Source organism: Sphaeramia orbicularis, chromosome 13 (assembly GCF_902148855.1).
Source record: "Sphaeramia orbicularis chromosome 13, fSphaOr1.1, whole genome shotgun sequence".
NCBI lineage: Eukaryota > Metazoa > Chordata > Actinopteri > Kurtiformes > Apogonidae > Sphaeramia > Sphaeramia orbicularis.
Window position 1 is genome coordinate 8,128,860 of NC_043969.1, and position 13,394 is coordinate 8,142,253.

The following is a 13,394-nucleotide window of genomic DNA, read 5'->3' on the forward strand; positions in this document are numbered from 1 at the left end:
GCTATCCCTGACTGATTAATTGTATCTTTAGTATTCACATTTGTGGCTGTTCTCCTGCTGGACTGGAGTGAACTGAACCTAACCTACTCCTGAATATATAGGAGCCTGAGATTATGTGCACAATGAGGCACCTTAAATGCCGAGATGGACCATGTTTACACTGACTGACTTACATAGGATTGTATAATTGTATTCTTTAATGTCGAGGTACGGTTTATTTGTTGTCTGTTTTGTTCTTTTTTGTGGTTGTTTTATTTTGCTGTTTTATTTTGTGGTTGTTTCTTTGCTTCAAGAATAAAATTCATGGTGTAGCTGAGTGGACATTTTTGTAACTCTATGAAAAACAGGTTGATTAAAAAAAAAAAAAAAAAAAAATCAATCACATTGGTTTTTTTTCATGCCTAAAGAGGAATAAAAACACTCAGGAAAAAAAATCTTGATTAAGGTTCTCATAATTCATGCATGAAAGGGTTAAACATGACCAAATTAAGTCTTTTTTTTTTTTTTTTGTACTGCCACCATACAGTGTTATGCTTTATTTGTCCACTTTAAGGTTACAGGCTGAGTGGGACAAAGCCCGCTGCTCTGCACTCCTTCACCTGTCTGATGTGCGCTCATTTGCCTGGTGGGTCCTCAGCCAATGAGCTGCGGGAGCGCAGCAGGGCGCGGCGGTGACTGGAGGAGGTGTAAGCGCACTGATTTCTGGGAAGGTCAACAATGTCGCCTCATTTCTAAACACGCAAAACATCTTGACTATCTTAGACAAAACTAGGGGGTCTAAGATAAGATTCATTCCAAAGGCTGCAGGACTTGGATTCGGCTGACATTTTTCCACACAGCTGGGACAAAATGGTAAGTTTGTGATCTCAGATAACCCATGTACCTGTCAGAAGTAACAGGTAAGAGCTCCTCTGCGGAAAGTGTCAGGTCCAAGGATACACAGGACATCATTGGACGGGTTTGCTGCAGAAAAGATCACCGTATTGTAGTTCTTTTGTACATTGCTTTTACGCACTGACTTCCTTGATCAAAGGTCAGACAGGAACCGAAGCTGAACATTATTCTGTTTAAGACTCTGATATGTGTACGGAAACATGGAAATAAGTTAGAAAGAAGCAGAATTAATCTTCTTTAATAGAATTTGATGGGTTTTTTTTAAAAAAGAGGATGGAGTTAATGGACGCACACTTTTGGCAGTAGACTATTATGATCATGTCGCGTCTACACTCAAATGAATGCAAATGTTCAAAGGAGGTTTTCAGTTGCATTTTGTACAGTCAGTCCATATAAAAATGACTTGATGTTATATTTAAAAAAAAAAAATCATTAATCTATCTTGTTCCTCGTGGCACAGGCAGCGTTTCTTGCAGCTTCACCTCGGGGCAAAGTGTCCTCATTAATTGCCCTTGCACAACACACGCCTTGTACTTACTGGGTTATTGCACTCAGAGCTGATGCATGACTTACGTTTCCCCAGTGAACCTCATTCTTTTTTTTTTTCTCAGTTGTGAAAGCTAATTGCCGTTTGGTGCAGTCAGAGCTTGTGTGTGGTTTTGTTTTTAATTGCAGTGACTGTAAGAGGAGGTGTGTGTTTGTACATGTATAGTGTGTGTGTGATTGAGTCATAGCACATCTGTTTGTGTTCTATTGACAAACTACACATGGATTAATCTCATGTTGATACAGGCTGTGTTGTTTAGGTTAAATCAGTTTGTACAGTTTAACGTTTCCCCAGTTCAAACAACAGTTCCCATTAATTGTTTGTCCAATATAGATAAAAACAGGTTTATTTTCCAGTATTTTTTCTGGGTTTTTGAGGTGCGGTGTAAAGCTGCAACTATCCATACATTTCAATTAATCTATCAGTAATTGTCTTCGAGTTGATTAAAGGATTATTTGAATATGCAAGGGAAAAAAATGTAAAAAAGACATGTTTGAAAATGTTCTTTATTTTAGAACCAGCTGAAACAACAGCTACAAAAAGTATAAGTCAAAGGTATATAGAAATAACAACAGCATAATATATAGAAATAACAATAACAACAGTATAACAACAGTATAAAAGTATATAAAAATCTACATATACAGGGTGGGGAAGCAACATTTACAATGAACATTTAGTTGTTTTTTCTCAGCAGGCACTACGTCAATTGTTTTGAAACCAAACATATATTGATGTCATAATCATACCTAACACTATTATCCATACCTTTTCAGAAACTTTTGCCCATATGAGTAATCAGGAAAGCAAACGTCAAAGAGTGTGTGATTTGCTGAATGCACTCGTCACACCAAAGGAGATTTCAAAAAGAGTTGGAGTGTCCATAAAGACTGTTTAGAATGGAAAGAAGAGAAATGACTATGAGCAAAACTATTAGGAGAAAGTCTGGAAGATACTATTAAAGAAGAATGGGAGAAGTTGTCACCCGAATATTTGAGGAACACTTGCGCAAGTTTCAGGAAGCGTGTGAAGGCAGTTATTGAGAAAGAAGGAGGACACATAGAATAAAAACATTTTCTATTATGTCAATTTTCTTGTGGCAAATAAATTCTCATGACTTTCAATAAACTAATTGGTCATACACTGTCTTTCAATCCCTGCCTCAAAATATTGTAAATTTTGCTTCCCCACCCTGTACAGTATATCTATCTATACAACAAATAAGTCAAATGACATCTATAAACAATGTGCACTGCAGTCTTCAACTAATTTGTATCCAACTTACAATCTTACCAACAACTTAAGATGGAACTAACATACAACTTTGTGGTACAGCATGTGCGTCACAATGAGCATCTGTGTGAAACATGACCGTAGAACCAATGTTTAGCACCAGTGAAATTAATGAAACGAAGCTCAGACTCAAGAAAATTGTAACCGAATAATTTTTTAAATCAATTTGAGTTGATTAATCAATTAATCATTTCAGCTGTAGTGCAGTGTATCCTCAGATGATGATAGAGTCCTCATTGACTCCAGTTACTTTACTTCACAGATCCGTTTCCTGTTGCTGTTCAGTCGGCAGGGGAAGCTGCGACTACAGAAATTTTACACACCTTTAACAGACCGAGAGAAGAAAAAAGTGATCCGGGACATGATGATGCTGGTGTTGGGCCGTCCGCCACGCTCCTGCAACTTTGTCCAATGGAGGGACCTCAAGATTGTTTACAAGAGGTGGCGTCAAAGAGAAATAACCACTGTCTCATACTGCTGATGCTTAATGGTTAACTAGTGTGTGTGTTTGATAGTACTTATATACACAGAGCATATACCCACCCATGCTCTGTTGTACTTTACTGAGGCCCATGTAGAGAACAGTAAACACACAGAGCATGAACCAGGCAACTGACAAGACCAAGTAGGTGTTCACTGCTCAGTTCAATAACAAATCTTTACCTCCGCCAAGGAGGTTATGTTTTTGCCAGGGTTTGTTTGTTTGTTTGTTTGTTTGTCTGTTTGTCTGTCCGTTAGTGTGCAACATAACTCAAAAAGTTATGTTTGAGTTATGGACAGATTTTGATGAAATTTTCAGGGTTTGTTGGAAATGGGATAAGGAAGAAATGATTAAATTTTGGAGGTGATCAGGGGTGGGGGGGCCCACGGGGGGACCCATTTCCAACAAACCCTGAAAATTTCATCAAAATCTGTCCATAACTTTTTGAGTTATGTTGCACACTAACGGACAGACAGACAGACAGACAAACAAACCCTGGCAAAAACATAACCTCCTTGGCGTGGGGGGGCCCACGGGGGGTGGCCACTGATCAGCCTTGGCGGAGGTCTGCGCTCTCCGAGTGCTTCTAGTGCTGGAAATATAATTTTATTTATGGTTGTGGATTGTACAATAACCCAGTTCAGTGTATTAACTCCATAATCTGTACTACGATAGATTCTATGTTATGTTTTATGTATTCTTTCAAATTTCTTAATAAATTTGTGCTAATCTCAGATGACATATTTGACCTCTATTCTCCTCAAATGCAGGTACGCTAGTCTGTATTTCTGTGCCGGTCTTGAGGACCAGGACAATGAACTGCTGACCCTCGAGGTGCTACACAGATATGTTGAGCTGCTAGATAAGTACTTTGGTAATGTAAGTAACTAAGAAAACACAATCCATCAACATACTGTTAGTGACACATGGAAACGATTTTTGTTTTTTGACTTAAATCGACACTTGACTAATGAGAAGGGACATGCTAGTCTGTGCTGACGAGAGGCAATGACTTTCATCCAATTAATTCCATAAAGAAGAGTTTTCTAAGCAAGTTGGTGTGTCTGATCCATTTGAATCTCATCTAAAATGTTCTAATCATTAGATATTTCACTGTGGAAAATTATATGCTTATCAGTTAATTGCCCAAATAATTGGAATATTGATCAATAACAAAAAAGTTAGCAACAACCTCATATTTTTAAATGTCTTCTCCTACTTATTTTTATTATTTACACTGACAAACACTGTTATTGAGTAGATTAAAAGTTGTAATGTTGTAAAATGTATGTTTTGGAAATTTAGTTACATTCACTAAATATGTAACAAAATAGTGCAGACTTTTTTGTTTATTTAGATTTTCATTTTTACTTTCACAGATGTTTTTTGTTCATTCTGTTGAATATTCTGTTATTTTTATGTCCATTTTGTTTAATATTTTGTTACTTTTCTTCATTCATTTGTCTGATTATTTTGTTGTTTTTGTTTAGATTTTTGTTCAGTTTGGTTACATTTTCCATGTTATTGATTATTGGCTGGATTCATACTATTATTATTGTATTGGGTTTTTTGTTTATTTTGCTCATTTTCCTGTAATTTTTGTGCATTTAGTTGACTGTTGATGCTGTTAAATATCAGTTTTAGATATTACTTCATACAAGTCAGTTGGAGATTTAAAAAAGAACCAATTACTTTCAGTTATTAAAGTCTACTCGCTATAATAGTTCGATTTTTCCCACTAAATTTTTTTTTTATAACTACTGTAACCTATTTTTACACAAGCATTGCTTTTCTTTATTGACTAAGTATTAAGTCAACCTTTTCTTACTTTTCTCAGGGCACTGATAGGCTTTGAATTTCCTAATAAACTTACAGAAAATGAATGTATAAAACTGGAGACAAAAGTGATATCTGTGTTCCAACAGGCAGTAATAGACTCTAAGAATGTCCACTCATCTGGGAAGACTTTGTTTAATATAGTTGAACCTGTGCTTCAGGGATGAAGCTGATGTTGATCAATAAAGCTTGGCTCATGTCGATGTTTCAGTACATCTAAAGGTGTTGGATGGAACTGAGGCACACCAGAGTCATTATAGTTTTTAAGTGTCCATTACATTTAATTTAGTTTTATCCAGTTTACATATTATAAATGCATCATTTTGAGAAATTGACGAGTTTTAGTTTAGTTTCTGGCTGAAGGGGTATTGTAATCGTTCTGTTGTCTGTCTGTCAGCCTGTCTGTCCATCTGTCTGTCCATTCAACAACATAATCGCATTATCTGAAGAATGCATTGAGATATCGGCATCAAATTTATACTTTGGTTGCATCTTGGCATGGAGCAGAAGCCTATTGAAAATAAGTTACCTTGACCTACTTTTTCAAGGTCAAATGGCCTTGTGCCCTGTGCAGTTATAATATCTGAGTACTTTCAAATGTAAATATGGATATACTGCATTTTACACAAAGACAATCTAATCATAATCTAATCATAATCTAATTATAGGGCAGTAACTTTCAACAGAATCTTACACTATATTTGACCTAGGGGTATTAAAAGTGTGCAGCATGTTCTGTTTATTTCTGGTTAGTTTTAATTTGAGTTTTTCAGACATTGATAAGGAAAGTCCAGGTCTGTACCATGGCAAATTTGGGGAAAAAGAACCAGCTGATTAATTTAGTTTCATTTGATTTCATTTTAGTTCATTTTAGTTCATTTTGCATTGTAGTTTTTGTTTTTTCTGAAAGATAGCCCTTTTCATTTTCATCTCAGTTCACAAAATAATTTTTTCACAGCAGGTTTTACTTTTAATCTCTGTTGCAAGAACCGAAATCAGAGAAGTGAAGCTCTCTCCTCTCAGTCCAAATTAAAAGACTAAATATAAGTATAGATGAACTGATGTGGTTTCATGCTGTTGTGGTAAAAAGCGAAGCCACTTTCTCAAGATGCTGCATTAAGGCATGAAGTCGTGAAGTAGAAACATGTCCAGATTCACATTTGACAGAATCTGTGCAGCAATTGGTCATCTGTCAATCACATATTCAACTGCCTTATTTGTCTAAAAATGCATGTGATTGGCTAAGATCAGGGCAGCACAGAGCATAAAAACACAGCCAAGGTAGATAGATACAGAAGTCTTGTGTCCCCTTAGACCAGTTGAATCACAGCATGCTCAAAGGTCAAAGGTCATTTTTATTAAACTGAAGTTGAAGTGTTGGTCCACCTGTTGGACTGTGCATGCAGGTACTTCAACCTAAACATGTTAAACTTCCCCTGGTGTTCATTAAAGGCCTCTGCCTCAAAATCATAAAGGTCCAAGTGTTGTTATGATTGTTAGGATTGTTATTCACAGTCATGTCACCTTGTCATTTTTGCATTTTTTTTTTTACGATATTAAACAAAACAATGATTGTTCACGATGGTAGGTGGAAGAAATATTCAGAACTTTAATGTAGGTAAACATACTAATACACTATGAAAACACTCCACTACAACCAGAAATTCTGCATTTAAAGCACTACTGAAGTGAAGAGATTTAAATATAATCAGAAAAATGTGCTTTAAGTGTAGAACCTGTGCAGTAAAATGGCCCATTTCAATGTTTGTCTGTTATATATGATTTTTAAAATTTCATTTTACTGCTGCATTGCATTGATGTTCATCTTCCATTTTACTGCTGTATATGTTTAAAATTTTATATAACATTACATAGTTAGATCTACATCAGTGCGTCATGTCCTAATTAGATCACCATCGAGATGTCAAGAAGATCTAATTGTCATTGTGCTGTGTGAAAACAGCCATCCTCCTCCGCATCATTATCTTAAAAGCTTAGAAAAACAGACATGTTTTCAAGCTTTGTTCTGCATAAGAATAAAGAAAATTGTCTCAACCTGCAAAGTAATAATCCTTAAGTTTATTATCAAGGTTTGACATTTTTCACTGGACAGGAAGAGGATGAAAAATTGTAAACTAAAAACTTGTAACTAAAGCTGTAGGGCAAATTACTGATATAGAAAATACAATAAATTCCTCTGCGATGTAGTTGAGTGTAAAATGTAAAGAAAGTAAATATAGCTCAAATTTATACCTAAATAAAGAACTTGATTACATTTTACATAGATTTAATCATTGCTTTCTATGTAATGTTTGTCTGTTAGGTCTGTGAGCTGGACATCATTTTCAACTTTGAGAAGGCGTACTTCATCCTGGATGAGTTCCTTATGGGAGGAGAAATTCAGGAAACATCTAAAGTAGATGTAGGCATCTCCCTGGAGGAGGCAGACACGCTCCAAGAGGTGCAGTATGGTTTTATATGTCCTCAGAAACTCAGTAATGTTCATTCATTTTTATTACCCATGTTAGATGCATTGTTCACTGTCTTATCTGTCTTTTATTTACAGACAATGGAGGAATATATGAATAAACCTACCTACTGAGCCAAAGCAATGAGGGTGATTCACTTGATGTCATATCAGTGCTTGTCGTTGAATATAGTTAATATATTTCAGGTTAATGCAGGTTATTTCAGGTATTCAGCCTAATTCTGTAACCACTGATTTTTCATATATTTGGTTAGGACTAAGAATGTCTTTTATACCTTATTTATTAATCTCAGGGTTTTAATATGACTGAAAATGACCTTTTTCAAGTTTGTGTGAATTCATTTTTTTTCTTATAAGCACATTGTCATAAATATCCAAACACATATGAATGTTGAAAACAGTGCATTCTGTGATGCTGAGTAAATAAAGAAACACTACACAGTAAGGAAAAAATAAAGTCAATGCTTTATTAACCTCAGGTATGTCACATTTATGACCACATTTAAGAAATAATTACCAAAAAACACAAGTGAATCTAAGGGATTCAACACTGATCTGGTTGTGTGTGCATTGTAAGGCTGGTGAGTCACATGTACTGGTGGCCTGTTTTTAAGTGTTGTTCAGCAACAAAGTCATTAAAAAAAGCATCAAATTAATGTCCAAACTCTCTTATTTCTGCTCTAATAAATAAGACCATTTGTAAACATACTAAACTAAGATTAACTGGATGTTTTATTTTTCAAAATACTTTATTTTCACTTTCGCCCTCCAGCAAAACATTATACTGTATATGTATGTATATGGATATTTGGATTCACTGGGCAGTTTTGGCATCAGTATCACTTTCTTCAGTTTCTGGGGTCATGTAGCTCAGTAATTTCATCACTGCCTCATCGTCAGTGCTTTGCATCTGCTCGGCCCCGCCCCTCTCGTCATCCTCTGTCTGTCTCTTCTGGGTTTTATCCGAGTCCATTTGATCAAAATAATCCTGTATCGCCTGTTCAAAAGACCCAGTCATGGTTTGGGTGCCCTCATCCCGCTTTTGGCTCGCCTTGTTGTTGTTACTTTTGTACACAGGCTCAGGGTATTGTGCCAACATTCGAGCGGCCAGATACGCTGCCAGTTCGTCCTCATCCACGGTGTCATCATAGTCGTCCTTTAACTTGGTGGGAAGGCGCCGCTGCGTGGGAGCGGATTCCCCTGAACGCCACGTAGGCTGAGTGTAAAGTCGTGACAGTGAGCTTTTGTGCTGCTTCTGCTTCCTGAGGGGAGCCTGGTTGTTGTTCTCCACGCCTCCTAAACCAAGGATGTTCAGGATCTCTTGTGTCCTCAGCTCCTCTGGTGTGCGTTGTCTCTCAGGTAGGCGTCTGCTGTAGAACTTCGCCTCAGGAGTCTTGTACATCTTCTTTGGGGATGTCTGAAAGAGTTTGTTTTCGGGTCTTGCTAATGCATTACTCTTTCGTAGCTTGTCTTGACTTGTGTTCTCTCCCGTCTTGAGCATGTCAATGAGGTCTTCTGGCGGAATTTGGTACTTCTGGGAGATCTGAATGAGCTGATAAATAACCCGTGGGTCAATGTTATCTTTATACTGAGCCGCTCTCCTTTCAGCCCTCTCCTCTTCCTCCTCTATCTCTCGCTTCTGCTCCTCCTCTTCAGTTTTCTCCAGGACTTTCAGGAGGTAATAGTCCACCAGATTGGCAGCATCATTTGGCTCATTTGACCTCTTAACTGGGTAGCTTTCGTCATTAGCTTCCTCTTCATTTTCTTCATTGTCATCATCAAAATAATCCAGGCCTCGTTCAATTTCATGTCTGTTGTCCCTCTCTACTTCCTCTTCATCCTCATCCTCCTGTTCTTGTGGTAGCCCCCAGTCTAAGAGATCCCCGTCCTCATATGCGACATTCCTCACATTAAATATATCATCATCTTCCTCCTCATCTTCCTCAGTTTCATCTTGTCGTTTCTGGTTGGTCTTGACTCCAGTGAGCTTACCCAGTTCCTCAAACACCGACTGCAGAGTGGCCAGGTTCTGAGGGGTGTATTTCTCCTCCACGTTCTCATTGGTACGTTTGAAGGGGTTCTCATGCTCTGCATCTGCATCTTCCTCCTCGTCTCCCTCACCCTCTTCCTCATCTTCAAACATTAACGGTAGCTTCTTGTGAGGAGTTATGCCATGTTGCTTCAGTTGCATCCTGGGGTACACACCATCCTTCATGCCCGTAGCTGCTCCATCAGGACGAAGTGAAGGTGGTTTGGAGGAGGCCTTTTCTGACTGTTCGAGGGTGCTGAGCACAGCCTGAAGCAACTCCTCACTTTTATCCTCCCTCCCCTCTTCCTCTTCTTCTTCATCTCCCTGCTCCTTGCTTTGAACAGGGTTTGAGGCGAGTCTCAGCATGGCTCGCATCTTCTCGTTGTCACTGTAACCCGGGGGGTGATGGGAGTCTGTGCTGGTTCTCTGACGGAGGTTTTCGATGTACTCCAAGGCTTTGAGCATGTCCTCGTTAGGAGCCAGGTGGACATTTCCACCTCTAGGGGAGTCGGGTTCACTTCCCCGCAGTCTGTGCTCTCTAAGCGAAGCCCCTTGAACTCGAGGGGAGCTGAAGAAGAGGGCAAGGAGGAAGAGGAGGATGGGGTTGGCAAAACAGAGGAGGAAAGGTTTGCTTGTTGTGGAGGTCTTGGGGAGTGACGGCATGGTGACGCCTGGAGAGGAAAGAAAAAGAGGCGCATGTCAACACTGACCTTTACACATAAAGCTAACAGGCTCACAATGGTTACCGCTCTGGCATTTCTTCAAATGTCTATCTTCTGCTCTTGTCATCACTTTAAATGTCTGGTCTGGTGATAGGATCAGACAGCCTAGACATTTCTATTGATTTAGAGAGAGCAAATTCAGTTAAAATCAACATCTTGATGGCTCAGTTTATCTTCACCCCATGAAAACTACCCATGAAACAATGCCTTGCTTTGTAAAAATGCAATTTAGACTTTTTAAGGTTTTATTTAGTTTATCTTAGTGCTGTTGTTTGAGTGTTAACAAAGTGTTAACAGATTTCTTTAAAACTGAGAATAAGTGGAAGCAGCATAAATTTATGAAACAACTCATAAATAATAAGCTGAATATATTTAAAACATGAATAAATTCTGATCATTTTGGAGCATCTGTCTCCTTGTTTGCTTTTAGAAATCTGTTATAGTGTTATATTACAGGGCTGTTGGGGTGTTGGAGTGACGCCTCCTCTCCCAGCCTTTTGGTGGTATTTGTGGATCATAGTGGAATCCTGCCGCCTGTTTGCCCGCAGCAGTAACAGCACCAGCAGTCAGCTCCCGTGCAAATCTCATTAGTGGACAAATTACTGCTCGGAGTGAGTCACTGGCCCGGTTGTCAAGGTAACCCGGTAAAGGGTCTCAATAAAACTCCTCCTTTACGCACGAGAACCCTCTGTACTTCAAATGTGTTTGTTTTGATTCTAACCAATACAGTAAACAGCGAATTATCAGCCCCTAAACACTCATCGGCCAGTAGGTTTTCATGTGAAATGTGCGCAAAATAAATAAAATATCTTGAGTTGGATACTGATAGCTTTTTTACTGGAACTTTTTTCTACAAAGGAAATAAAAGAAAAACCCCAGTCTGCAAACGATGGCGCCTGAGCAACATTTGCAATAATTTTCCAATGTTTACTTTTTTTTTTACTTCATGTTCTCAACCTTAATATAATTTGCTAAGTTTTACAAAACCATCCATATTGTTTCAGACGGAGCAGTTATTTAAAATTCAGAATTTTTGAAGCCAGATAAGAACAAAGACATAATGTATTGCGGGGAGCACAAAGCAACCTCTTCGTCTCAACATCTGTCGGTGCATCAGGTTGGCAGTGAAGCGAAAGATGGATTAAGTAAGAGAGGAAAAAAGCTCCCCTTGTTTAAGCTTTAATCACAGGAATCATTCGGTGTCACGCTGTGTGTGTGTGTCGTGCCATTAATAACAACAGAGCCTTACCTTTGTAACTAGTTTGTTCCGTGCGTCTTGAGTGATGTGAGCATCTCTCTGTGCCTCTGTCTGTCTCTTCGCAGTGAGTGTGTTTCAGCACCGCGGTCAGCTCCTCATGCTATTAGAGGAACCACCTGACTCGTGCGTCACGGGGCTGGCTGATACGCAACACAGCCGCGCACACGCACATGCGCACGCACATGCACACGCACAGAAATCGCGCGTGTGCGTTGGGTTTGAGTCAGCCAAACAAACCCTCCTCTTTGAGCTGAAACTAGTTTGGGCTACATAACGGCTTTTGTCGCAGCTTGTGATCAAATTAATTCATTCTTAATGTGTTTCCATTTTGGGTCATTGGCTCACTGAATGGCTCATGTGGATTTCTGTGCGCATTCAAGTGAAATTACCCTTCTTCTTTATGTGGAATAAACCCGTTTAACATTAAGTCATGTTGTGTTACTCCTGCTTGAACCAAGTCACACTTTGATGACCTTTCATTATTAATTCCCTCCAATGCAAGTACGCGGATCCCCTTTTTTTTTTTTTTAATTTATTGGCAGGAAATAACATTTGCAACGTCTGCTGTGCGCATTTGACTGCTGTTGCGTCTCTGCTGCGGCACCGAGGGACAGAGACAGTTAAAAGTCCACCGATGACTCACATACGGACTCCGCCAAAGCCTGAGACGGGCGGGGTGACAGGGGGACTGCAGAGGGGTGTGTGTATGTGTGTGTATGCGTGTCTAAGGGTGATAGAGTGCGAGAGACAGAAGGACGGTGTGTGTGTGTGTGAGAGAGAGAGAGAGAGAGAGAGAGAGAGAGAGCACTTTCCCCGTCCGCCAGCTCGCTGTGGGCTCTATTTTTGGCTGCTTGTCAAATCCTGTATGGATCAGGGTGTGTGTGTGTGTGTGTGTGTGTGTGTTTGTTGCGCACTGTTTCATTCATAAATCCGCCTTGTCTCAGTGTTTGATGTGAGCTCTCCACAGTCCTGGCCTAAGTAGTAGCCTACATTCTGCTTACACTGGCAACATAACATGCAACCTCTGCTGCAAAGAGGTAAACAATCCAATCTACTGAACAAACACCAGAGAAGTTAATGATATATTTGACACTGTTTTAGAGTCGACAGAAACAGGGTGAAATGGCAGAGTCAAAGATCACCTCTGCCTTTATCTGTATATAGATTGCTTCTAGGTTACATAATATTCTTACAGTTGTCGCCTCTTGAAAAACTGCAGTAAAAGTAACCTTCACCTGTTTTTTCTTACCTTTAGAACCAGGAGACAAAAAAGAAACTAGGACAAATGGGCTGATTTTAATGCATGTCTCCCTCAGCCTAATTATACTCTCCCTCACGACTAACACACATACACACACACAGAGAATGCCAGTTTTGTCCTGATAAAGACCAAGCTGTCTGGCTAATTGCTTGTGGTTGTATCTGTGGCGAGAGTACTGGTAAACAGAAGCCATTTACAGTTCACCCCCCCACCCTCCATTTCCACTTTCCCCTAAAACACAATTTTTCTCAGGTCAAGTAAAAAGTTTTCTTAAAGGCAATTAGTAGTTTCTCTCCTTGAATTTATTCACGTTGTACTGTGGTGTGACTGTTTGGGGTCATTTTTCTTTCTATTTTTTTGTCCAATAAGATGATAGATCTGAGACTTTTCCAGTTCACTTTTACTTCCACTTCAAGTTCTGGTCTCATTATAAAGTATGAGGATGTGACTTTCCTCACTAGACTAAAGCGTTAAAACCGTTGAAATGAAGAGCAGAGACAAAACACAGAAAATAAGCTTTAGGTGTAATGGTTTTCTGCTCACTCACCTGTGCTGTCTTTACCTTTTCTTTCTGTGTTTTCCCCT

The 13,394-nt window shown here is 39.1% G+C and overlaps 2 protein-coding genes across 2 annotated transcripts; one reads left to right on the forward strand and one right to left on the reverse strand.

The window, feature by feature from the left end:
- The first annotated feature begins 724 nt into the window (after nucleotides 1-724).
- Nucleotides 725-7,912, forward strand: ap1s3a (adaptor related protein complex 1 subunit sigma 3a). Its single transcript, XM_030153062.1, has 5 exons — nucleotides 725-852; nucleotides 2,997-3,175; nucleotides 3,986-4,094; nucleotides 7,375-7,512; nucleotides 7,618-7,912. The coding sequence occupies exons 1-5, from the start codon at nucleotides 850-852 to the stop codon at nucleotides 7,651-7,653; spliced, it is 465 nt and encodes a 154-aa protein (XP_030008922.1). The 5' UTR covers nucleotides 725-849; the 3' UTR covers nucleotides 7,654-7,912.
- An 80-nt stretch (nucleotides 7,913-7,992) lies between these two features.
- Nucleotides 7,993-11,643, reverse strand: scg2a (secretogranin II a). The gene is made up of 2 exons (XM_030153058.1): nucleotides 11,540-11,643; nucleotides 7,993-10,239 (listed from the first exon to the last, which is right to left on the reverse strand). The coding sequence occupies exon 2, from the start codon at nucleotides 10,229-10,231 to the stop codon at nucleotides 8,354-8,356; it is 1,878 nt and encodes a 625-aa protein (XP_030008918.1). The 5' UTR covers nucleotides 10,232-10,239; nucleotides 11,540-11,643; the 3' UTR covers nucleotides 7,993-8,353.
- Nucleotides 11,644-13,394: the final 1,751 nt, after the last annotated feature.